This window comes from Balearica regulorum, chromosome 6 (genome assembly GCF_011004875.1).
Source record: "Balearica regulorum gibbericeps isolate bBalReg1 chromosome 6, bBalReg1.pri, whole genome shotgun sequence".
NCBI classification, from domain to species: Eukaryota; Metazoa; Chordata; class Aves; order Gruiformes; family Gruidae; genus Balearica; species Balearica regulorum.
Genome location: NC_046189.1, coordinates 30,322,014 through 30,346,601, shown reverse-complemented (window position 1 = coordinate 30,346,601; position 24,588 = coordinate 30,322,014). Strand labels below are relative to the sequence as shown.

Genomic DNA, 24,588 nt, shown 5'->3' with positions numbered 1-24,588 from the left:
TAGAGCAGGTGCAGCATCAATGTTAAGGCAAACTATTCATACCTGCATCCCAAAATACTAATTTACTTTGAAAGACAACTGAGACTACACACAGCACAGCCATTGTACACCGGGCCAGTGTATATGGAAACCCAAAGACGGGAAAGTTGCTTCCCAGCCACATACCTCTCATACCATAGTAGGAGAAACGCTCACAGAACTCGTTCACCACAATGAAGGCAATGCTTAGGGGGTAGTTGGAGCCACAGAGTTTCTGCGGGAGAAACAAGAACCTATCAGCTCTGTTAAAGCCTTCACCCCAGCAACATATCCCCATAGTGTCTGGGTGGTGGAGAGGAGTCCAGTCCAAAAACCAGGCACTCACTGCTGCTTGACTGGCCTGTGGGTTGGACTCAAAGGAGGGAGGGGATCCCCCACCTATCTTGCTTTGGTTAAGGCTCCCCAGTGAATCAGCCTGGCCAATATGGGCCCAGCAAATACCGCCATGGGGATTCGTGGGCTGTCAGCAGGCCACCACACTTGTAGCTCCAGGAACTCCAGTGGAAGGGTCCTACCACCGCTCCACTGCAGAGCAAAAAACCACTGAGATGAAAAAACGCCTTCAGATGCCTTTTCTCCTACACTTCACATAAAGCTACTACCCTGCCCCAAAACTGCTCCCTCTCCTAGCACCAGACCTTGCCTCATCAGTTGATAGACGGCAGGGAGCTGCTGTCTGCTTCTGTGTAAAGCTGCTCCCTCCCATGCGACAATTGCCCTCAATCTCTGCATGTCACTTGCACTGAACTGCGGCACCACTTTCACTGAAGCAGAGCGTCAGCCCTGTGTCCAGCACTCCCTCGGGCATGGCATCCATTTCATATTCCACAAATGCTGGCATAGCTACGGATAATTCAATTTATTAATCAAAACTAAATAAAACAGCGATGGGGCTATCAAACCTGTACGAGCGTGGCCACTCTTTCCCTGGATCTAACTTTGGCTAAAACGAGTAGTTTCCAAGTGAAATACAAGGCATTGAAACAGATGAGTCTTGGCATGACCTTGCTTGGGCCTCCGTCCCTCTCGCTACCCTACTGTGGTCTGGAAGCTGCTTACCTCCACTGCCTTGCAACAGGGAAAGCAGGTTTTCACAGCACTGCCAGCCTCTGCCAATTCGTGGCAGAGAGGGGCTGGCCACGCACTTGGTGAGGGATAGGGGAGGGAGCGTGATAGTAACAGCTGCATTTATATTTGTGATTTATATTTGTGGTTTTAAACAGCCATGGTATGGGCCAGTGAAGCGAGATGAACTCTTCACATGCATTTCTGTGCCTTGTGTCAGAAATAATGAATTCCTGTATTTCTTCCCAAAGTCCCAAATGCAAATACAGATACCAAAATAGATGTGTTTATTCAGGTTTATTTCACCACCAAGAGACCCGAGCTTATTTGGATTCCCAAAGCAATGGCATCAAGTTTGGAAGAGTCTAGCTTAATGATGCTGTCTTGCTCAATATTATGCAAGAGCAACAAAAGAGAAGAGACTGGCTGTCTGGGAAAAAAAAAGAACAAAAACCAAAACCCTAATGACCAACAAATGCTTTCTGTTACTTAACCCAGCATCTCTAAAGACAAATATTTTTGTCCTTTTTTATATATATTTTTCTCTATTTATGGGCTGCCTTTTTATTAAGAAACTCTTGGCCTCTTTGCTTTACTAGAGTAAATACGTAATTATCCATTTCATTTATTATTTACTCTGAAACCCTCATGGTCAGGATATGGCTTGTAAGACAGAGTGGGCTCCCTTGGAAACTGCACTGGGGCCTCCTGCTTTTAGACTATCCTAAAAATGGTGGCATATATAAGCTGTAAATGCACAAACACACAGAAATATGCACACACAGAATACCTTTCTCCAACAAGTTTTTCATAATAAAGAAGAAAAGCAATAAGAGGCAAATAATGTTTCCTGTGGGTGCCTGGAGGCATTTGCTGAACTTGGAAGTAAAATTGTACAACACGGATAATTTCTTCCTCTTTCACAGACCTTGCTATCAGTACTTGTGAGATTTAATAACATTGGACGGATATGCGGAGCGTGACTGCTCAAACCCAGATGGCCAGGTGACGGGAACCCGCTGCCTGAACTCACCCCTCCGCACCCGATGCACAAGCCCTGCTGGATTTAGCTGCAGCGGTTTAAGGTATCACACGCCACGCTGCGAGCTGCAGTGACAGAAAACCTGGCAGTGACCCATTTCAGCCACTCCTGCTCTGGGATGGGTACCTCCTGCAGACGAGCAGGGGCAAGCAGGGAAAGGAGAGCGGGAGGTGGTGACTTCCCAGCTAAACCTCCCCAAGAGCCAGGACCCTGAGTAAGTGCTTGCAAACACTGAGCAACGACTTACAAGCAGGGGTACTTCCATCTGGTTTGTATGTCACGAGCTGGCATCGGCACACGCAGAAACCCTCGTGTATTCTCTCCGCTGTATCACTGACCTGCCTGTGGCCTGCCTGGACATCCAAAAGCGGGCAGCTTTCATCCATGTGGAGAGCCAGATGCAGTTTGCTTGCTTTCGCGGAGGAGGACCTTGCTCAGCAGAGAGCCCCAGCAAAAGCAAAGAGGCTAAGCCTGGATTCATGAGCGCACAGATAGTCTGCCGTGCTTAGCTACCACTGTAAGTCTGGGATCTGCAGGATTATGGAGCTCTTAAAAAGATACTGTGGAAGTTGATGGTCTGTGTCTTTGGAAAAAAGAAAGGTCATTTAAAGTGCCAGCTACAGGAGATGTTTGTTTTTCACCTCTCCTTGCTGGCTAGCTGCAAAATGGGACTAAGATTAATATTTCACAGGAGCTCTGGATATCCAATAGTTAATGTCTGCACAGTACTTAAACTTGTGAGTTAAATAGTTGGATTGCTAATGACATGAGTGACTGCAGGCTTTAAAAGCAAGCGTTAGCATTGCCAGTATTACTGTCCTGCAAGTCAAAGCAGGTGCAATACAAGCCTTGTTCTCCCCATAGGGAATACAACGTACAGTTTTTAAGGGTCAAGCACTCAGCCAGAATTAGCTGAAAACTGCACAAACTTCAAAGCTGCAAGGGAACAAAATATTCACCTGAATCTGGCTTTAAATCAGAGCCAAAGAGGTAAATCTGAGGCTCTGGCACTGCATTTAGGCTCTGTAACACACATCAGCGGCCTGTCCTTCCTTCTGCGTTGCAGCACTTGGGGACCCTTCCCTGGTGGGTTTCACCAAACTAAGCAAACACACAGGTCAAGTCCCTCCCTCCGCCCCACACACAACACCCCCCTCCAGAGAAGTAAGTCCTTTCCCACGAGGAAAGCAGCGTTCAGGAAAAAGGCAGCAATCAAACCCCTTACCCTTTTCCCCAAACATTCAGCCAGTTCATTTTTTCCCTTTAAGCTGCCCCTTCTTAACTTAATCAGGTTAGTGGAGGGATTTTTGCCTTGAGTTGTTAATGCTTATTTCAACCCTCTGCAAGAAAGGGTGTTTGTCTCTAGACAGAGCACAACAGAGGAAAGAACAGAGAGATCCTGCTATGTTTAGAGCAAGCTGAGCAGAAAGCAAAGCAAAGGAAGCCAGCTGTAACACTCACCGGGGATTTTTTCTGAACAGGGAAAACTCCTTTGGGGGGATCATCTCCTGCAGAAATCAAAGTGAACAAAGTTTCCTTGGATGCGTTTCTCTGAAAAGCGTTCATCTCCCCTCTCGCCTTGTCTCCCACCATGCTATGTGGCTGTGGTGAGTTGACTGGGAAGATTTCCAACCTCAGGCATGAAGTTTGATTCAGTTTGAGTTAACCCTAATTGAGCACATTTGTGCAGCCAGGGCAGAAAGGGGAGGGAGATGCTACCAGGAGAGACAACTCCAGAGTTCAAGAAGAGTCAGGGAACGCAGCCTAAATCATTCACAGGTTGGGGCTGTCGGCACTTCGTGGCACAGACCTCCTATTTGCTTGGCATGCCCCCAGCTATCGTACGTGCACCAGCCCAGCACAGCACTGTATGCTGAACAGATGTGAGCTGAATAAAAATCCCAGGTCCCAGATACCACTACAGCCTGCGGATTTAGGAGCAGAGCGTGCATCTCTCTCCCGATGCGGTAATGACAGGTTTATTCTGGTCTCATTCCACTGAAAAGCCACACATGCATCCCAAGTCATAACTACTGAAATGCCCATCTTGCCAAGCGCTCAGACACTGGATGTCACGGACGCCTGCACTTTGTTAAATCATTTCTTTGCTATCCCAGAAGTGAAGTGACCCAGGGTTCATTCCCACACCAATTCCCTGGAATGACCCTGCCTTTTCCTATGAGACAGTTTAATCTGGAGGCCATAGCCAGCACCCAGGAGCAGCCCCAAACCCCGTATCTTCTTCCTATTATCCAAAAGGCCACCTTGGGGCTCCCTACGTGGCAAACGCATCCTGCACTGTGCTGGGGGCCCCTGGATTCCCCATGCAGCTATGTGTGCTCAGGTCCCTGCAGGTACCCTGTCGTCCCTCCTTCTATACCATTCCCACAGGAATAGAGGGGCTCTTCATCAGTATTCTTCCAGTGCCAGTTTCAATTACAGAGCAAAATTCACAACCTTCCCATAAACCATCCTCAGTGGCTGTAGCTCCGCAGAATTCTCAGCACAGCGCAGGCATTTTTTTCTTCCCTTTACATTTGGCTTCTTTAAAAGGCAAACGTGCAAAGAATTTTCCCAAATATTTCTCCCTTCTCTTACCAGCAAAAAGTACAGACCACACCCAGAACCTACAGTTGGTACAAGGAGTCTCCATAAACTCATCCGTAGCTCCAGTACTGAGTTGCTGCTAATGCTTGGGTATCACAGGAACCAAGTTTGCAGTTGACAAACCAGGAAAGAGACCATGGATTACACCACAGATCCTTAATTTGGCTTCAGTTATTACTAACAAGATATGGAGAACGCTTAGGTAAGGGACTCAGATGTGACAGAGTGCACAGAGAAAGCATAATTACTCCCCACTGTGTGCACTGGCTTTGCTTCTGCCGAAGATCCCCAGGGATCCCATTTCACTCCTGCTAACTGAGCAGCTAAACATGGGGCCAACAGCCCAAACTTCAGATGGGGCCAGGAAGGTCTACCCTGTTCTTACTCCCTTTTTCTTCTACAGCAGTGGCAAAGCAACAGATGGGTACCTCCTCCATACTGCCACAGGCCAGGTCCTCGTATTCAGCCCTCCCAGTGATTTGCACACCCACGCAACCTTGCTTTTCACCTGGGTCACACTTCTCAGGTGCCATGAACAGCCTCCAGGGAGCTCGGGTTTGCTAAGCCCATTTCACGGGCAAGAGCGACTCAAAAGCACACCCAACTTTGGGGACAGTGCAAGGAACAGACTTGTGCAAGTTGTTCCTGTCTCCTGCACGTCCGATTAGCACACACTCTTGAGTCCTGCAAGTCTGACCCTGCGTTCAAGGCAGCAGGAATATTTCTGAACCCTCTGGTGGTATCTCTTACTGCCCTAAGTATCTCTGGACAACTCCAGGTAGAAACCTGCTGTATTCTGCCTTGCACAGGGGAGCAGAGCAAACACAGTAGCAAAGTTATTAAAGGAGTAATACAAAAGGAAGACAGAAAAGGTTTCATCATCCCTTGTGCAGGGCTCCCACGCTGCTGCAATGCGATGCCTTAATATTTTCAGCATCCTGCAGCTATATTTCCTGAGTGTGTACACAGCCCTGTGTGTCACATAAGCTAAATGATTTTTTTTTTTTTTTTTAATACTAGCATGAAAAACCGTATCAGTCAGTGGGATTAACATACTACTTGTCAAATACACTGCAGAAATGTTTAGGCCATTAGCTGCCAGAAGGTTTTCTGAAACAGAAAGGGAGAAAAGGAATTCAAATGTCTGGTAACTCATGGCAAACAGCAAGAACAAGTTAAACAGAATAAATCTGCAAGCACCTCAGATACAAATGAATTCAGAATAAGACTCGATAGAAGGAGACCTGTGTGGCTAGGCTGAAAATCAGGAAGGAATTGTACCACAAATGGAAATAAGGTGGCATTTCTGAAGACAAGTATAAACAAACAGATCAAGCATGGAGCAATAGAGACTGCAAAGCTAAGGTACAAAATGAATTACAGCTACCAGAGAGACACAAAAGGCAATAAGAAAAGGTGTTAGAAATGCTGTCAATATTAGAGAAAGAGGAAGGAAAATGAAAGTCTGTTATTTAAACTAGAAAACGAGCAAACAAAAACTCATCCAGAGAAGCCAGAAAAGTTGTGTCCTTTTTGTTTGTCTTCACTAAAATACTAAATTGCAACAAGATACGTAACACCATTAAAATGAACCAGTAGGAATATGGGTGAAATGAGACAAAAACCTTTTAAAGAATATTTGGATACCTCAAGATGCTCAAATCGTTAGAGCCTGATGAAGTTTACCTTCAAGTGCTGAATGTAGTATTGAACCACTTCCCTTGTGAAGGGCAGGAGCAGGACAAGCATCACCACTGCCTTTAAAAAGGCAGGTTAGGACAACCCAGTCGTGTTCCTCCATAGCCAAAGAGATAATTGATCGGATAATCCCTTCTAAGCACCAAAAGGAGAATAAGGATTACAAACCAGCCATTTTGGATTGGAAAAAATGTTCTCAAACCAGACTCTTTTATTCTTCGGCAACAGAGTAAGTGGTGTAGCAGCTAGAGCAGCTGTGGATGTGATATATCCGAACTCTAGTGTCTCTGATGCCTCACAAGGAAAAGAGGGTCCAGATGAATACCCATATAATGGGCAACTGGGAAATCCCTCTCAGAGTAGCTGTCAATGATTTTCCATCAGATTAGGAGGACATGAAACACACAGGTCCTCAGGTTTTCCACGAGCAAAGAGAACATCAGCACAGCCAGCATGCTGCTCATGTCTGTGTCCGAAACCAGGATGGAGCAAGCCTGGAGGAGAACAGGGTGTGAATTCAAAATGATGTTGCTAAATGGAAGGAACCACTTTGAGGGTCTGGAATGAAAAAGATGAAATTCAGGGAAGAAAACTACCAAATGCTACTCCTACCCATCGACAGGAAAAGCAGCCACAGAGACCAGCTACTCTGCATTTTCATTGAGAATGAGGAAAATAACTGACTTTATTTTCAGTAAAAAAGATTCAGGGCTGCTTTTGGCCAAATTCCCTTTCTGCAAGAACAGGTGAGCACTGAAACAGAGATGGCATGGCTGGGGCTGCAGGGTTCAGGCAATCCCTAATGTCTATTGTATAAGAACATATTAGGGACTGGCTAAACGGTGGGTGCTGTGCCAGAGCAGGCGAATGGATGAGGTGCCCTCCTGCATTTCTGTGAAAGTCATGTGCTAAAACAACTTCAACTGGTAAGCACAAAAGCAAGGTCTTCTTTCTATAAAATTTCCTCCTTTCTCAGTTATCTTTTATGCAAGTGGGGAATCTGCAAGATGATTCATGCTTAAATGTAATATTCAGCTACCAGATGCTTTGCATAGCCAGAAGTTCCCATGAATGTATTTTTCTATGACTTTCAGTTCATCATTTAATTTTTTCTCGTTCCCAAATCCACAGGAAGACAATCTGCACTTTCCCCTTGCATTTACAATCCTCAGATTCTTACTGGTTCCTGCTGCAGTACTGTGCACATTAATCTGTTTATACTCAACTGATCTCTTCATTTTTATCTGCATTCATCTTGTGGTACAATCCCTTCTTGATTTTCAGCTCAGCCACACTGATCTCTTAATAATGAGTCTTATTTTGAATTCATATACACTGGCCATACTTTCATAGCCCTTTTATCATATCTGTGTTTCTCACGTCTTTCTCTCTTCCCAAGATAAGGTTATAGGAAGCTAGATGAATGTGTGCGAGCAACACTTTGGGCTTAATGACCTGGCCCTGGATGGAAAAGATAACTTCTCCAGGTCTCTTCTGGCTTATTTTCTCCAATTCTTTGATTATAGGAAAGAGCATGGCTTAACCAATTTAGACAGAGGAAGATGGTTTCCACTGCCTGCAGACTTGTCTCAAACTTCAAAGTAATTTAAGAAAACGATGTATCAAATCACTTGAACAACCAGAAAAATATACCAGAAGTCTTCAGACCTGCATCTCTGCTCTATTCACTAGCCCTTATAGACTCAAAATTGTAAAGGTATTTAGATTAATACCACTAACAATATCACGTACTTAATCTGTATTTAAGAGCCTGTCATCTGGTCACTAGTCCACCTGTAACAATTAGAGAAACTTCTCATCCGTCCTAGTGCCTTTTTGTCTTCAGTTTCTTCTATGATTAGCAACAAGAAATATTTTTTAAAAATTTTCTCACCAGCTTGGGCTTCCTTTGCAGCCTGCAGCATGCCATCCCCCTCTGCCATGCCTGTTGCTTCCTGCGCATCGGATGATCCCAGCTCTGTTGCGCCTGAAGATGAACCTCATTGAGCAATCCTGGCTCACTCCCACCCTGTTGTTAATGATTCATTTCACAAGAGCAGTCCTTTGGTCACCAATAAAATAGTTAAACTTTCTTTTATTTTTGATCTGAAGTCGTCTCTGCTCAGCTCCAAAATGTCATAGGGAATCTGCCTTTCTCCTTGAATATAACCTCTAAGGCTGCATGGCATCTTTCATGGATGTTCACCATCAATCACTTCGCACTGCAGGTACACTATCTTTCAATAAAATGACTACTTCTGGATGAGAACAGGGACTGGACCTGTGACTAGACAGGATCTACAGCTGGCCATAAATCCAAACTTTTGTCACTGTACACCAGCTACAGATCTGGCCTTAAGTATATGCATCTTTCAGTAGTTAAGGTTGTAAGAAGACAGAGAAGACACAGGGTTTCATCACCTTTTGACAGACTGGCCTCAGTTCCTGGTTCTTCACGTGTCACACAGGAATGCAGACATAACGTCGACATGCTTTCCTCCCAGACGCTTTTTCACCTTAAAGCCACGAGCTGACTGAAGGAGGATCAACATTTTTTTCTACTGCATTTCTGCTGTTTATTCCTTTCTGCTTTCTTCCCTACCCCTGGAGAGGAATTGCTTACAAGGTTATGTGGTGATAACAATGGGTAATGGCTTTAAGCTGAAGGAGGGTAGATTTAGATTGGATATTAAGAAGAAATTCTTCACTATGTGGGTGGTGAGGCACTGGAACAGGTTGCCCAGAGAAACTGTGGATGCCCCATCCCTGGAAGTGTTTAAGACCAGGTTGGATGAGGCTTTGGGCAACCTGGTCTACTGGAGGGTGTCCCTGCCCATGGCAGGGGGGTTGGAACTAGACGATCTTTGAGGTCCCTTCCAACCCAAACCATTCTATGGTTCTATTATAACCTCCTCTAAACTGATGCGACTTCTTTTCGTAGAGGCTCTAAGGCATCTCCTCCACAGGGGAAAACACCAGATATTTTCTGCAGATACAGAAATACAGTCAAGGCTACAGACAGGTATGCAGTTCCTAATGAGCTCTGCTATTAGCTGAACAAAGGTTCACCTAGGGGAACTGGGCAGGAGGACTAGAAAGATGAACTAGGGAAACACTGAGACACATCCAAACTTCACAACAAAGAGAAACATGCAGAAATAACTACTTATATGTGCAATGGTAAGCAGCCTAAGCTGACTGCAGATCAAATTCCAAAATGAAATGAGGAATAAAATCCTACAGGTGTCGAGTCATTTGACAGAGCAACAAGGGATGCACAGCCTGAAGTGAAAGGAAGAAGAATAGCACAAACAACTCATAAAAAGATTATGGTAAATTGTAAGTGGCTTGTGAAAGGAGGATTGAAGCAAAACTTTAATTATGGCTACAAAAGAGCAGGCTATTCACACAAGATATATTAAAGTAAAGATAGATGGTAAGAAGAATTTAAATCCAGAATGTAGGATGTATGGCCAGGATCCAGGGACTGTTAGTCATATTATAAGAGATGTACCATCGATAAGTACAAAGCACAGCACAGCAAAGCCAGCAGTATGAGACTCTGGGCAAGCACTGTGAAAAACAAGCAGAAAAGAAGCATGAGCACTATAGGCCAGACAATGCAATAGAGAAGAAAAGCTGGAGGGAGAATAGTTATTGGGGAGAATAAAAATCTTTACTTGGTAATGCTTGTGATTTCTGTTAGAAGATTGGGGGGGGGGGGGGAGACACCACATCAGGAAAGCACTTTTATTTCTGAACAACTTTTTAAGAGGCTGTCATAGCATGGAAAAATTAGAATTTTTCTCTTCATTGGAAGGAATGTTCAAGCAAAACACAGGGAAAGATAGAGCTGATCAGCTGAGGCAGGAAATGAAGAAAACCCAGCACAAACAAAATACAACCACAAATTTAAATTACTTTCTAGGCTTTCAAGATGGGAGTATCACAAAACCACTGCAAAAAATTGGAAGTCGGCTCCAGAATAAGACTTACGGTCTTTTGGAACAGACCACTCTTTAACAGTAAGCGAATACCAAGGAAGGTTATATATTGCATAGAAAATCAGGAATAATTTAACTATTCAGGCTGTCAGTAAGGAGACGGGCTAAGTGACCTCTTGAATTCCTTTCCAGCTATTTTCACCTCCAGTTCTAAGTTGTACTTCATGTTATGGGATAAGGTACCGTGCCCTGACTCAGAGCTGACTGGTAGCACTGGTTTCGATAAGTTCAAGACATAGGGAAAATGGACATCCAGATGCCCCAGTCAGTCCGGACCCAGGGGAACATGTCCAGTCCCTGGGATGTTTCTATGTTCTGCCCTTCCTGCCTGGCCTTTGTGTCCCCTTTATAGCAATTTAAAGCATTTCAGGAATGCTGCCCACTTCTTAGAGACAGTCCCTAGTTAAAACAATTGCTAGTTTTACTGTTCACATTGGTATGTAAAGCCAGCAACAGAGAGTGCCCTCTGAAAAAACAAATCAAGAAAAGGAGAGCCAACATAGGTGTACAAGGGAACGTGAGCTCCGTTTCTAACACACATCAGTGCTGTTTGACTCGCAAGGGTGTCAGTGATCAATTCTGAATGTCTTTTTTATGCTTCTAAGAATAAAGGTGTGCTAGTCCCTCAGACACTCAATGCCACAGCTGTCTGGGTCAGGAATAACTTGGGCTCTCTGTTCAAAACCTCTGAATAACAGAAAGAGCCTGGAAACAGAAAAACCTGAAGGTTTACCGGGTCCACTTGCCTGGGGCTGAGGCTGGGTTGTCCCCTTCATGGAGTGAGAAGGTGGGAGGTCCCTGCAGCTGGAAGACTGGAAGTTTTTCCAGGACTTTGGAAAAACACTTGAGGACTGTTTGGTGTCCCAAGAACATCTTCTCACTGATGGTATCAGAAGCAGGATCTTACAGAGTGCCTTTCAGCAGCAGGTCTCAGGGCATTTCACTGAGCAGATATCAGTATCTCCATTTCAGAGATGAGCAAAAGAGGGAAAAACCATCCTGATGAAGGCAGACTCCGCTGAAACCTCTTGCACGCCAGCTCAGCAGTCTATCCATTAAGCTGCCCTACCTGTAGTATTATCACAGCAAAGAAAAACCAGCTACTGAAGACATCACAGCTTGCAGCAGCCTTGGGTGTGGAGGAACGCCGAAAGATAGTCACATCCAATGTTTCAGTCATCCCTTGGGTGTATTGCCCTCCTCTCTGTGCTCACTTCCAGCCTCTGGGACAGATATTGCCTCAGGGATTTGCCTTTTTGCACTGACCCCTCCACTGGCTAGTAGCTCCTTTCTGGTGGTGAGTCCCACACCTGCTTCCCACCCAGCTCCAGAGTAAAAAGCTGGTTTTACTCACTGCTAACCTCTCCTTCAGCGAGAGGCAGCTGGTAATGAGAAAGCAGGAATACTGCAACTACTCTATTCCTCACAGCCAGCTCACAGGGATGCCTGGCACTGGGGGGGTCTATGGGGCAGCGAAGGAGGGGCATGGCTATAGGATGTGGCAGCAGGACCCTGGGGTTCAGTTCTGACTGTGCTACTCATCCAGCACCTTGAGCACATATTTCAAGTTTCCTAGCCTTAACTCTACTGGCCATAAAACAAGAGTCAAGCAGTACTAATCTCCTGTACATCTGGGGCAAGTGGTTTGATTCATTAATCTGGCTACAGGACTAGAAGAATCTCAGGGAAGGCATTAATTTCAGCTTTTCCAATTTTTTCTGTGCGCCCACAGTAAACAGCCTGATTGTTTTATTCTTTGCAAGCTTCTCTGTGTCAGAAGACATAATGCACTGCACAATTTCAAATCTTTGCCATCACAGAGAGGGTATTCTCACTGTATCCCAGTACACAGCTGATTTTTTGGCTACAGCTTATGTTAGATTGCAATTATGTAATGAGTATTTCATCAGGGCAAGCTGCCAGGGACAGAGAACATGTAAATCCCCCAAATAGCTCTGTTCTAATAAAAAAGCTGCAAATCTAATCCAGAGAGATCTCAGCTGTCCAACAGTGACCTCTCCCAGCTGCAAGCACAGACAGATATGATACGACTTTCTGCATTCTAGGGACTGGCATTTCTACCGAGATGTTAATCAGATCCTCCTCAGCCAACTCCCTCCACTGCCACACCAAGGGCCAGACAGATCAGGGGCTCATCCAAGATTCATTAACTCTGGTTCCCTGCATTTTCATAACGAGCTTGCAGTGCCATCCATTCTTTTCAGCCTCCCCCCACAGCGGCCACAGGGATCAATTTGCTAACATTGTGAGTGCAACCAGCTCTCACCAGCTCCAGCGGGAAGTACAGTCATATGGGTTTTCGCTGCATCAGGTCTCAGAGGGACTGGCACAAAATTAGAGACCTTTTTTGCTTTTTTTAACGTTGATCTAAACATCCAGCTTTTGGGTCTCCGGGGACCCTGACACTTTGAAGCGCAATTTGTTCTGTTCTGGCCATCCTGTGTCCAGGGCAGTCTGCTCTCTGCTGGCACTCGTGGCAAATCCCCTCTGAGTCTGGCGGGGAGAAAGGTTATATTCACGGAGGATGAATTCATCTGTGCCTCTTCCTCCTTATGGCAACTCCCCCAAAGAGGTCCACTTTTCCTAGAAGCCGAGTGGCATCTGATCCACCTGACATCAGTGGGACCAGGGGTGCTCAGCCTTTCCCAAATGCCACCCCTACAGCACAAGTTAACTTCCCTCTGCTCAACACACCTTTCTCCCAGAACTAACCTCTCCTGTCTCAGTAGCTTAACTGGAGCACATCTTCTGGCTATGATCAAATACTGAATCAGGCACTTGCTCTAACCCTCCTCGTCTACCCCCAGCCTGTCTCCTTCCTCCAGGGATCTTGCATGAGGTTGTGCCCATCACACAACAGCTGCGTCCTGCATCACATACCTGCAAACACTCTGCGTGCTGCGTGCTTCGCTTGTGCAAACAGCAACCCTGAACACAGAAAGGTTTTTCCCATGGGCACACGAAAACCACTTCTAGTGTTTTCCAACTTGCAGCCACCCAGGAGCTATCAAGCAGTGCTGAATGCGCAGGGCAGCAGCACAGCACATGCCCAAGCAGCAGACAACAGTGTATGTTGCTCTTACTGCACATGCAGGCCACCAAAGCCTTGCTGGCTTCACCAGGAGCAGAGCCAGCCCCATGTGTTTTGAGTGACTGCAGACACAGGCTCAGAGCACGAGCCCTACGCAACAGCAGGAGGTTTAATGAAGTCAAATTAAGCCCCATTCACTCTTCAGGCTACTACACTCACCTCCAGCCCTTCTGCTTCTATTTCTAAGCGGTTCCTCACACACTATAAGAATACAAACCCTCCACAGATTTCCAGTATCTTCCTGTGGTGAGCTATCAGCTATTGATCTGGTCCTTCTTTACATTTATTACTCACCAGCAGCCCATCTCCCAGCACTTGCTCTCTTAAACCTATTTCCCCGGAGAGGACATCTGCCTGGCAAACTCAGGGAAAAAGCTCTTCAGCTGCAATAGCCATATGGAAATGGTACATGTGGGTTGTTGAGGTAGCATAGGCATGTACCAGCTACAGCAAGAGTTGCTAGGTGATGATGATGTGCCCAAGCAGGTCACTTAATATATCCACTGCAATCTCCTCTGTGGTGTGTGACAAGGAGAGATGGCGTTTCCACCCCACTTGATGAGTAGTGGTGCTGGGGATGTGCTTGTACAGGCTTTCCATCACCCCTTTCACCTCCTGTGTCCACAGCTGGCATGTCTATGCTGTTTGGCATCCAGCCTTTAGATGTCTCCAAGTGCTCCTGTACAGCCCTTAGTAAATAGAGGACAGCACACTGGTACTCACTGACAGAGAAATCCATGAGTGCCAACATTTATTAGCTTTAACAAATCCATGCCAAAAAACCACAATCACCTTTTCCACGACCTCCAGCTATGCCTAGGCTACCTGAGAAAAATCTATCCACACCTGTCCTTTAAGATGCAGAGGGCCACTCAAGAAGTGTATTTTCACTTGACTTCAAAACCTTTGAGCACTCAGCAGCTTGCAAGAGATTTGTTTACAGAAATAATCACTCTCAAAAGCAAAGTGCATGGCACTTTTTTCTCCATCTCCCAATTCAGTTCTACCTCTAACAATAAATCACTAAAGAGACTCAACATGGAATGCCTTAGCATTGTATTCATCCAGAAATATTTCTTTGCTGTATAAACTCAGATTAATATTCATTCTCTCCAAGATAAAGACAGCTAGAAATAATTTGAGGCAATAAAACCAGTTTTCAGCATTCCTGACACTTCCCATTGTTAACAAACAGACGATCTTACAATGGTAAAGTCAGAGGAATAACTCCTCTCCTATACTAGATCTGATTGACTAGACATGACAGATGGTGCTTTTATTACTTTCTGTCTTTATGCCATTCTAAAAGAGGCCTCATCTAATGCAGCCCAGGCTGTGTTTTGAGTCTTAACCTCTCAGATAAGCAAACCCAGTTTCATCAGGTTAATGGATCCTTACTTGATTCAGGAAGGCAATTTTCCTTAAAGTTATTCTAATCAAGTACTCAGAGCCCAAATTGTCCCGACTGATTGACTGCCAGCAACGGGTAAATCTTTCTACTAAGAACCATATTTATTTTCAAAGAGGGAAAACAAGTTGTTATTATTATTATTATTACAGAACCAATTCTATCCTGTATTCAGTGACTTCTCAAGTACTGGCTTTTACTGCAGTCACGAATTAAAGATAAAAGTAAAGTTAATGCAGCCTTCCTCTTAGTAGATTTATTAAATAACATGCAGAAAAAGAAAATTAGAGAGAGATAGCTTGCTGTCTATTGATACCCCCTCAATTAACTGCCCCTATAGTAACAGCATCTGATGCTAATCAGCACAGACCCCTTCAAACACAGGCTCACTCCAAATTGAGGGCTGTCAGCCCAAGTAACTTTGCCACCAGGCTGGGAAGAAGTGACAGAGGACTATCCACCTTCTAAAAAAAAAAAAAAAAAAAAAAAAAAAAAAATCTCTGAAGGAAGACCAGTGCCTTTAGGACACTACCTGCAAGTCCCATCTCCAAACACGGCATCTAGCTCTACAAGCACAGCTGCTTGGGAGCGCAGCAACAGCCCATATGGAGGCAGGGATTATAGTGCCCTGCTGCCTTGCCTCTTAGTTGACTCAAGTCACTCCAGGCAGAAACCCTGCCAGTGGTGGGGCTGCCCAGACTGCTCGAAGAAGCAGATGGGAGGTCCAACCTTTCCTACTCTCTCCCAGCTACTGCAAGACTGGTCCAGTAATTGAGCCAATGTAAGGACAAGGAGAGAAAGCAACCATCCCAAGGTTGTGCAGAAAACTAGCCGCAGTAACAAGAACTGGGCCCAAAACTCCTGAATGATCATTCAGTGCTTTTACTTCTCAACACACATATTACCTTTTCACACAGCATCACAAGGAGGATTGGTAGCCCTGATGGCCAATCAGACGTTTAATACTGGATTTCCACCTCCGTAAAATCTGACCTCCAGGACCCTCAGCTGGAGTTTGCAGGGCAAGAGAAGTGAGCTACTCAACACAAAAAAAAAAAAAAAAAACAACTTTGCCATTTTCTAAGCAGCTGAGCTGTTGTCCTAGCAGCTCTGCTGAAGTTATTGATGCCTCAAATGAAACGATCATTCTCAATGATTTTTATCTACCAGACACCAGATTTTTAGAGTTTAGTCAGGCAGGGTATTACATTGTAATAGCAAGGCAGGAATCTTTAAAACAGTGACTATTCTGCAGGAACAATAAAGATGCTGGAGAATACATTAACTCTTTCATTCCTCAGGAGGACTACAAGGCAAGGAGAAGGTGTCAAACTGTGATACAGAACATAGAAACATATACTCTCCCCCTCTTCATGATACAAACAAGTCCTTTGAACATGCTCCAGTTGTGCTTATAAGCCAAAATAACCCACCAAAACCCTCAGGATTCCCTCTCTACTGACAACGCACAGTATTTGCATTCAAGGGCAGCATATATTGAGAGCAGTATAGAAAATACAGCCAGGAGGGCAGCAGGATGATAAGAAACAGCTAGAGAGCAAGCAGCTTTTAAACTCACCATCACCACCCAAGTACAGCTCAGCTGGGTCCATACATGTATCTCATTAAATTAATTATCCCATAATTACTTGGTGAAGACTCAAACCTCATTTACTCACACCACACTCGAGTTCTTCCTATGCTTGATTCTATAGATATTTTACCTTCTATTTTTGAAATGTCCTTAAGATGCAGAGGGGTATGAAAGGTTTTATCCATGTCTTGAAACAGTGGCTACAGCTTTCTGCTTAGCTTAGACTAAGGCTGGGATGTGGGTGCACAGGAGGAACCCAGGCACAGAGGAGGGCATTTGAAAGCAAAGTAGGGGACAATCTCACAAGATTTCAACCATTTTGAAACCTCACAAGATCAGCTATTCTTACCATGTTGGAGAACTCATTTTAAGACAAAAGCTTCTGATGATAGAATTTTATTTTTTTAAGACTTCTGGCCTCCAGAGGGGAGGGACATGATCCGCTCCAGGCTTGGATGCCAGGTGAAAAGGGTGTCTTTGAATCAGAAAGGATGTCTTTGAAACTCAGAAAGTATGGCTGGGCTCAGGCTCAAGGATTAAAACTTCTGAAGCTTTCTCAAATGTCTCTGTTTCAGGTTCTCTCGTGTAGTCTGTCACTTTTAAAACGCACAGCATGCTTCAGGAGAGGCAGCCTTTTAAAATAGTGCTCTCCTTGAATATCGTTAATGGGGTTGATTGCAGACACCTTTGGGCTCCGAGCAAGCACCACTGGAAATTGTTCAGACAGGGGATCAATACAGGTGCATAACTTAAAAAACATGTGACTTGGGGAGACAGCTTCCAGGGACAGCCCTGAAACTGCCCCCACAGTAAAACAATCCCAGAAGAAGTAGGCATCCATCCCTGTTAATTACTGCTGGGAAGAAGCAAGGCATCAGAGCAGCAGGAGGAAAAGGTGAGCTGGATTCTTACAAGGTCTCATCTGTTACCCCAGTTTTTTTAATGAGCAGTGTATGGTGGAGAAAACTTGTCCCTGGGCCTGATGCAAACCCCCATAAATTGGGTGAATGGACCATAAGCAAAATTCACCCCCATCCAGTTTCCAGTGTCTGGGAACAGCTGAATCCAGCTGTTTTGGAGAGAACTGCAAAGAGGCTCCACAGCTATCGGATAAGCTGCCCCAGTGGGTTTCTCATTGCCTTTATTGAGTGTTGGGTCAGACCCTGTGCACAGAAGTGTCTGTGATCAATGAACCCATGATTTGCTAGTTCTGCCCAAGGGCTTATTCACAGTTAATCCAAACCAACTTGATTCATGAAACTGGCTGGAAATCTCATCAGAACAGGCTTTGCAGAGAGATTTCTGGCACTTTTGCTTCCAGCACTGGCTGAAAATAGAGCAAAAAGAGACTCCAGCCTCCTCAGAGTTATTTTGTCAGATCTGGAGATGGGTGATTAATTCACAAAAAATAATAGTAGCTTGCTCATTTTCTGCCTTTTGCTTTTTCCCCCCTATGAACAGAGGTGCTTATTTCCTTAGGTTTATTTGGTTTTCAGAACTATTTGTCAAGTAGTTTCTGCAAACAATTTCAGGTACTTTGACAGCATTAGTGATCTGCAATATATGCAGGCACAACAGGACACATAGGTTACATCGTACATTTTTCACCTGGATGAGCATATATCTTAGAAACAGGTTCACGGTGCAGATTTGCACATCTCTCTAAAGCTCTTTCATGGATATTTTGGACGATTGCCTCAAAACAGCCCACTCCCACAAACATTCCTCACACGACGTCTGTCTGCTCCAGCACTCCCAGCCAGGGAACGCGGAAAGAACAGGAACACAATCAAAGCACGTTACTTACGGAAATATCTGCAGCAAGTCTCAAAGAAACGTGTTGGTGGAGTGTCCCCAGAAGGAGGGATTTCCATGGAGGAAGCAGTGAAGTGGTCCAAGAGAGAAAAAGAGCACTATGAACTGTTTAAACTTCAGGATGCGTCTGAGATGAATGTAGGGAATGAATATAAGGTTATTTCTTCTTGTACCCACAGCAGTACTCGTATGCCATGGTGATGTACAGAGCACAAATGGCAAAACAAGCTCTTGGCCTCACAGTAACATTTTTCTGTTTGTTGTCCCTGGAGGCTTTCAGTTAATCTTCATCTGTGGGTTTGGCCAGAGAAATGTACTGGTGAACCTCCCCTCTCTGATTTCTGTATGCAAACTTAAAGCTTCTTGAGGATTCATTAACTCTTTAATTTCTCATTCATGTATTTCAGGCGAGTCTTTCTTATTTTCTGTACTTGTCACTGCCTTTGTAAGCATAGAGTTATTGGTGGGGTCTCTTTCAGACTTGCACGTGTTCCAGAGCAGGGCTCCTATAGAAACAGCTGGTCCTAGAGGGAGGACAGACAGCTAAAACAGGAATTGTGTTAGAGGTAGCTTGGCCAGACCCAATGTCTCTCAGACCTAGAGCTTCCTTTTTTCACATTTCCCGTTGGGGAATGGAAAGCAACTCAAAGGATTTGGCTGTATGAAGCCAACTTACCAACAGTGATCAGCAATCAGAATTGATACCATATTTTTTCAAGAGTTCATATTCAGCTTGATGCCTAAAATTAGATTTAGGCTTTGGTGAATGGCAAGCAGGAAGGAAACTCGCTGTACTGACTACTCAGCTTCTCCAAAAAGCCAGTCCTCCTGTGAGTGCTGAACACTTCTCAGGCCCTCCCACTTTCTACCATGGAAGAATCACTTTGCCAGTCAAGTGCAGCTTACGGTGAAGTAGGAGCAAGCCAAACAGGTAGACCTGTATTCCTAAGGCAAAAAACCCTCTGGGTTCTTTAATTGCCTGAGAGAGAAATGAAGTTTTCACTTTCTTCAGCCTTGCCTTCATAATCCACTGTAAAACTGAAATTTGCTGCTCCTGAGAGTTGGTATGCAGCAGAAGGACAGAACCTGATATAGGTGGCCAGCTGGCCATCCACCCTGGCACCCCATGTCCCCATCCCCACAGCACCCCAGCAGCTCCCTCCTGGTTCAGGCATGGGGCTCCAGAGAATGCAATTATTTCAGCCCAGATGCTCAGGTTGCTAAACTACCTGTGGTATGTTAGTTGTTAAATAAGGCTGATTGATGAGCAGCATACTGATCATTTTGGAGGAGATAAACCAGACATGCAAGATGCTTGTGACAGAATAATTCAGAGGACATGATAACATGATAAGAACCTGATTCTTCTCTCATCTATTTTGGTGAGAAGCAGGAGGAGCTGCTTTTTCTGTGGAGCCAAACCTGTAATAAAATGGTTTGATGGGAAGAATCTCCTCCTTGGGTGTTGGCAGGACCGCACTGGAGTGAGGACATCTGGGTCCTCAGTACCATCTGGCTGCCCGGGGAACCCAGCTCATTTCCACGGCGAGGACCCTGCAGACCCTTGGGCACTGGGGGTTTCAAGCTCCCCAGCACGGAGGCAGGAGCCTGAAAACCCCGCAACAAGCTTGCAATTCCCATTGCTGCTCGTGGCAGGGAATCCCAGACTTCTAGGGTCTTCTACAAACCTAGATAGGCCCAAGTCTGCTCAAGCTGTGTGAACTTCCCTTCAGACCCCAGTAAGAAGCATCGAAGCCACATACACTGGGTGATGGATATGGAGCCCTCCTCAGAGGCAGCAGAGAGAAAATGAGGTACGTAAAGGCAGGAATTCAGACACTGGTGGCTGTGAGGTCACCAAGGAGAGGAAGAGAAGCAATGCAACATGAGGGGAGCTCAATTTGCCATAAAAATCATAGACATAGATACAAAAAAACTTTATAATATATTCATTCTGTCTCAGAGTTCACGTACAGGAAGAAATCTGTCAAGGCAAACATGCCCCAAGCAAACACCATCTGGGAAATGCTGAGGCAGTTCTCCTGCCCAGTCCCCTCAGTGCATTAATACATCAGATCAGTGAAAAGAGGGCTGGACAATACTTCAGTTTATAAAAAGGTCAAGGCTGTTTTCAGCCAGCTGTGCTTGGTATGTGGAGCAGCCCCAGCTCATCACATCTGTCTGCCCCTAATGCTCCATCCCTAGGGGACTTCAGAACAGCTACTTTGACCAGAGTTGGTAAAACCAAATAAATCTGTGTTTTTTAAAAGGGCTGTGCAGGAAACTTGCAGTGTGTAAGTCCAGAATAAACAGGAGACTGTAGAAAAATTATGCCTGGTGGTTACCACACAGAAATAAACCCTGGGGATGAATCACATGGGGCAACCAAGGAAGGAAGAAATTATCATAACTGAGACGGAAGAGAGGAGACCTTGCTGAGACGCTGTGGTGGGAATGAGGGTGAGACGGATCTAGCTACAAGCTTGTGCGGTGAGCGTGAGGCTGACGACACTGCCTCTTGACTTGGTTGGAGGTAGCAGATGCTCTCACATCTTTCTGTTGTATGCAGTGCTACCCACCCCAGGGAGACAAGCAGGAACCAGCTCACCCAGCCTGTCCCCATGCCAGTGAAGAAACAGGGATTCAGTGCAGAAAGTTGACACCCAGGTGCAAACACCTTCCTCAAGCCCTTCACATCACCAGGGTGAAAGATGGATCATTACTAACAAAAACAGAATGTTTTGGTTTCAAAATTATCTCAGGGAGTCAATGGCTACTGGAGCAAACAGCCTATTTCATAAAAATTTAGCAAGGGAATAATTTAATGGAGCTCAGATAAAAGGCAGTCACCTGGAACTCAGATTTAGAAGAAATTGCTTTTTTTCTGAACTACTGGTTCAGAAGTTAAATAAGGAATATTCATCTGGCTGCACTCTTCTCGCACACTTTCCCTGATCGGTGCACTAATGAACTCCAAACTGGCTGGGGAAATGCTTTCAGTCCCTCCCCACCACCTCCCAAGAAGCAAGTTCTTTATTAAAAACTAATGATTGATTCTCTTTTTCAGAATTAGCATCTGCAAACTTGGGGGCAACTTCAACTCTGGAATAAATAGGAACAATTCCCTTTGCACTGATTAAGGAGTTCATCCTTCTCAAAAAATCCCAAAGGCCTCTCAAATTGACTGTCTTGATTAAAGATGGGTTTAGCTTTAATTGAGTAATTGGTGTGGTTTATTATCATTGGTTATGGCAAAGATTTCCTCTGCTATATCTTGGCCAGATAGGGGTGCTTCCTGTGCACTTCGGTTCAACCCTCCTCAGGCTGAACTGTTCAAAAAATTACAAACACCATATATCATCAAAATACATATGAATACATATAGATCCAGACATTTTAATATGCTGGCCTTGGAGGAGACATCGTCCTGCCCAACGGCAGGTCATACACCAGGCTGAAGTTGTGGCATGGCATTCAAGGCGGCAGAAAACCAAGAGGAGCCTGTAGGACCAGATCCACAGATATAAGAGTGTAACTCCACTGATTTCAGTGGGTTGTCACCAACGAGACAGTTCTGTGTGCTAGGGACACAGAGCTGGAGCAACATCTAGTTAAAAACCAATACATGCTGCAAGGAGCGAATAGATTTACTGTGGTGCTAAACTGTTAGGTGGCTCATACCCTTGTGCCTCACATTGTTAGTCAAGTACCTACAAGACCTAGTATGAGGGTAAGTCTCAAGAACATACATTTTCTTAAAGGCCTTTATTGGTATTTGGAATCAACTGCCAGTGAATGAGTAGTTAATGTCGTTGCTTGCAGTTAGGACTGTAAAACATGTGGATGTGCATCTCTGTTTGATGTCTCACTATCAAATAATTTCTAGGTCCTTTATAAGGCTTCTTACTGTGATTTCTTGACTCAAACCAAAGACAGAATTACCAGTGTTTAAAACTGAGCTAGAAGCTAGGAAAAACTGGGTTTAGGGTTAATTTTATGTCCAGTGGTGACCTCTTTGCCACCATTTAGCATTTGAAAGATAAACTCCCTGACTCTGCAGGTCTGCAAAAGCTCTTTCTAATTGAATCAAGCAGATTTAGATTATACCAACTGATTTTTTTTTTTTTAAGCAGGAAGTAGGGATTCACTTAGATCAGTGAAAAATGTGGGCTTGCAAGGGAAAGGAATTGAGAAGATTGTCTTTATGTAAGAAATAAGAGAGTAAAGTTTCAAAATTATTTCAATACATCATTTCAAAGATTTTAGTTGTTATAGTTAAAAAATCTGCAAGCACATAGTAAAAGCTCACATTTGAAATAAGACATGTCAAAAGCATTTTGACTTACTCAAGCCATGTTTTTCAGTTTTTCAAAATGCAGGAAGCTTATTCTGCTCTAAGATAGGAAGATTTTCTAAACCTCAGAGTCTGGTGAGGTGGAAATATGCATCTCTGAGTGTCTAAGACCATTACATTCCCAGATCTTCTAGAACTGGAGACAACTGCATTGCCAGTTCACTCTCCTGCCACTTCTCCACCTTGCTATCAGTGCACTGACATGGGCAAAGCACATGCAATGAGGCAGGTTATTGCCAATGAGTGGCAATACGGGTTTACACTGCCTTGGCTGCCTCTTCAGTAAGCATGGATCATTTACTGGCCAGCCAAGGAGGACAAGCGCTGCGGTCACGTTTGCTGTTAGGGAAGGGCAGAGCAAAAAGGATGGCTAGTTGCACAGGGTGGAGAAGATCTGCTGCCTGCACAGGCCAGATCTGCCCTACCTACCTACCCCATCCAGCCCGCCCTTGCTGGGGCAGACTCTCAGATACCTCAGCTACATGCTGGCTGCCAGAGCAAACTTCTCCATGGAGAGAGCACCCACCACTGAAACTGAGGTCATGGGCACCCCAAAAACTGCCTATGTGACAGATATCCTGACTTAGCCAGACACTCTGGATCCAGCTGGTTTTAAATGGGGGAGGAGCCTGGGTCATTCTAGTTCAAAGGAACCACATAATGGCTGAGCCATTGCTTACAGCAACTAAATCCTGCTCTACAGTCAGGCTATTGTAGTACTCACTCTTTACAGCAGATCCCAGCGGTGCAGAGATGTGCCAGATGTTGGTCAGCTCCATTCATGCAGAACAGATAATTCTGGCCATGCTGATGAAAGCGGCAGCTGCTTTGCAAAGCTGCGGCAGATGCATTGGGGGGTTGCCTGAGCCAGTTGGTACTATGTGCAAGCCAGCAAAGGGCAGCAGGTCTGCCCAAAAGGCAGGATGGCCAAACACACATTAGATAACACAGTGAACAGCTCCTCTTCTCCATCAGAGGATGGACAGATGGCCTCACTTAACACCTTGCTGTAGGACAAGTCATAAAGTGCTTCCTTAGGCGAAAGAGTCATTGAAGGCAACAGGGTCCCTGCCTGCTCATAGGACAAGGAAAGAGCTTTCAAACCACAGGCTTGGACTGCACAGCTGCATCTGGCCAGTGAAACCAGGCTATGCATGTGGTGCCTTCTGCTCTGCTGTATTTTTGGCCCATGCCCTACCCTGGCAGGCAGCAAGGATGAAAGTTATTTGACATGTGATGAACCACGGTGAGCCAGCAATGGGAAGGCAAAGGAAAGCCAAAACCAAGACAAAGGGTTGGCTTACACAGAGCACCACAGCCATGCGCCTGCCCCGAAGAAGGGCAGGATACAAAAGGTCACTGCTAGCACTGGGTTGTTCCTGAAATAAATGTTCTTTGGCTTCAGGGCACACAACAGAAGTGCACTTCATTGAGCCTTCTGCTTCCAGCGTGCAGTTGCAAAGTGTTTGTTCTCCAAGTCACTCCAGTACCACGGTGATGGGCTATCACTGTCAGCTGACAGGTGGGTTTGCCTCTCTGTTCTTCACCATGTGGAAGGCCATTGATCCACAGGCTCTCTATCCCTGCTCTTTTCACTTTCCATTGGCAGTGGAAGTCTCCATGCTCATAGTATCCCTGATGGGCAAGGTAATCAGCTCTGGATTTCCCCACTGATATCAAAATACAATTGCACTGCCATTCAGCAGCTCTCCAGCAGCCCACCTAAAATAAGCTACTGATTCCATTTGGCTCCCCAAGGAAAAAGCAAGCAGATATCAAAGCCACCCCCATCTGTCAGTGGCTGCACAGAAGATAACTTAAGAATCCCTGGAGACACAGCTCTCTAGGAC

The 24,588-nt window shown here is 45.1% G+C and overlaps 1 protein-coding gene across 4 annotated transcripts in view; it reads right to left on the bottom strand.

Moving 5' to 3' along the window:
* SLC15A2 (solute carrier family 15 member 2) overlaps window positions 1-8,418 on the bottom strand; it is a 46,798-nt gene extending 38,380 nt beyond the window's left edge. The window contains exons 1-3 of one of the 4 annotated variants that reach the window (XM_075757054.1): window positions 8,346-8,418; window positions 3,608-3,654; window positions 166-253 (exon numbers count right to left, since the gene is read on the bottom strand). In XM_075757054.1, the coding sequence (XP_075613169.1) occupies window positions 166-253; window positions 3,608-3,654; window positions 8,346-8,394 (184 nt within the window). In that variant the 5' untranslated portion in view covers window positions 8,395-8,418. Of the gene's footprint in view, window positions 1-165; window positions 254-2,484; window positions 2,549-3,607; window positions 3,935-8,345 lie in introns of those variants that run through there. The other 3 variants (XR_012836165.1, XM_010305832.2, XM_075757055.1) reach the window with 3 other exon arrangements.
* Window positions 8,419-24,588: the final 16,170 nt, after the last annotated feature.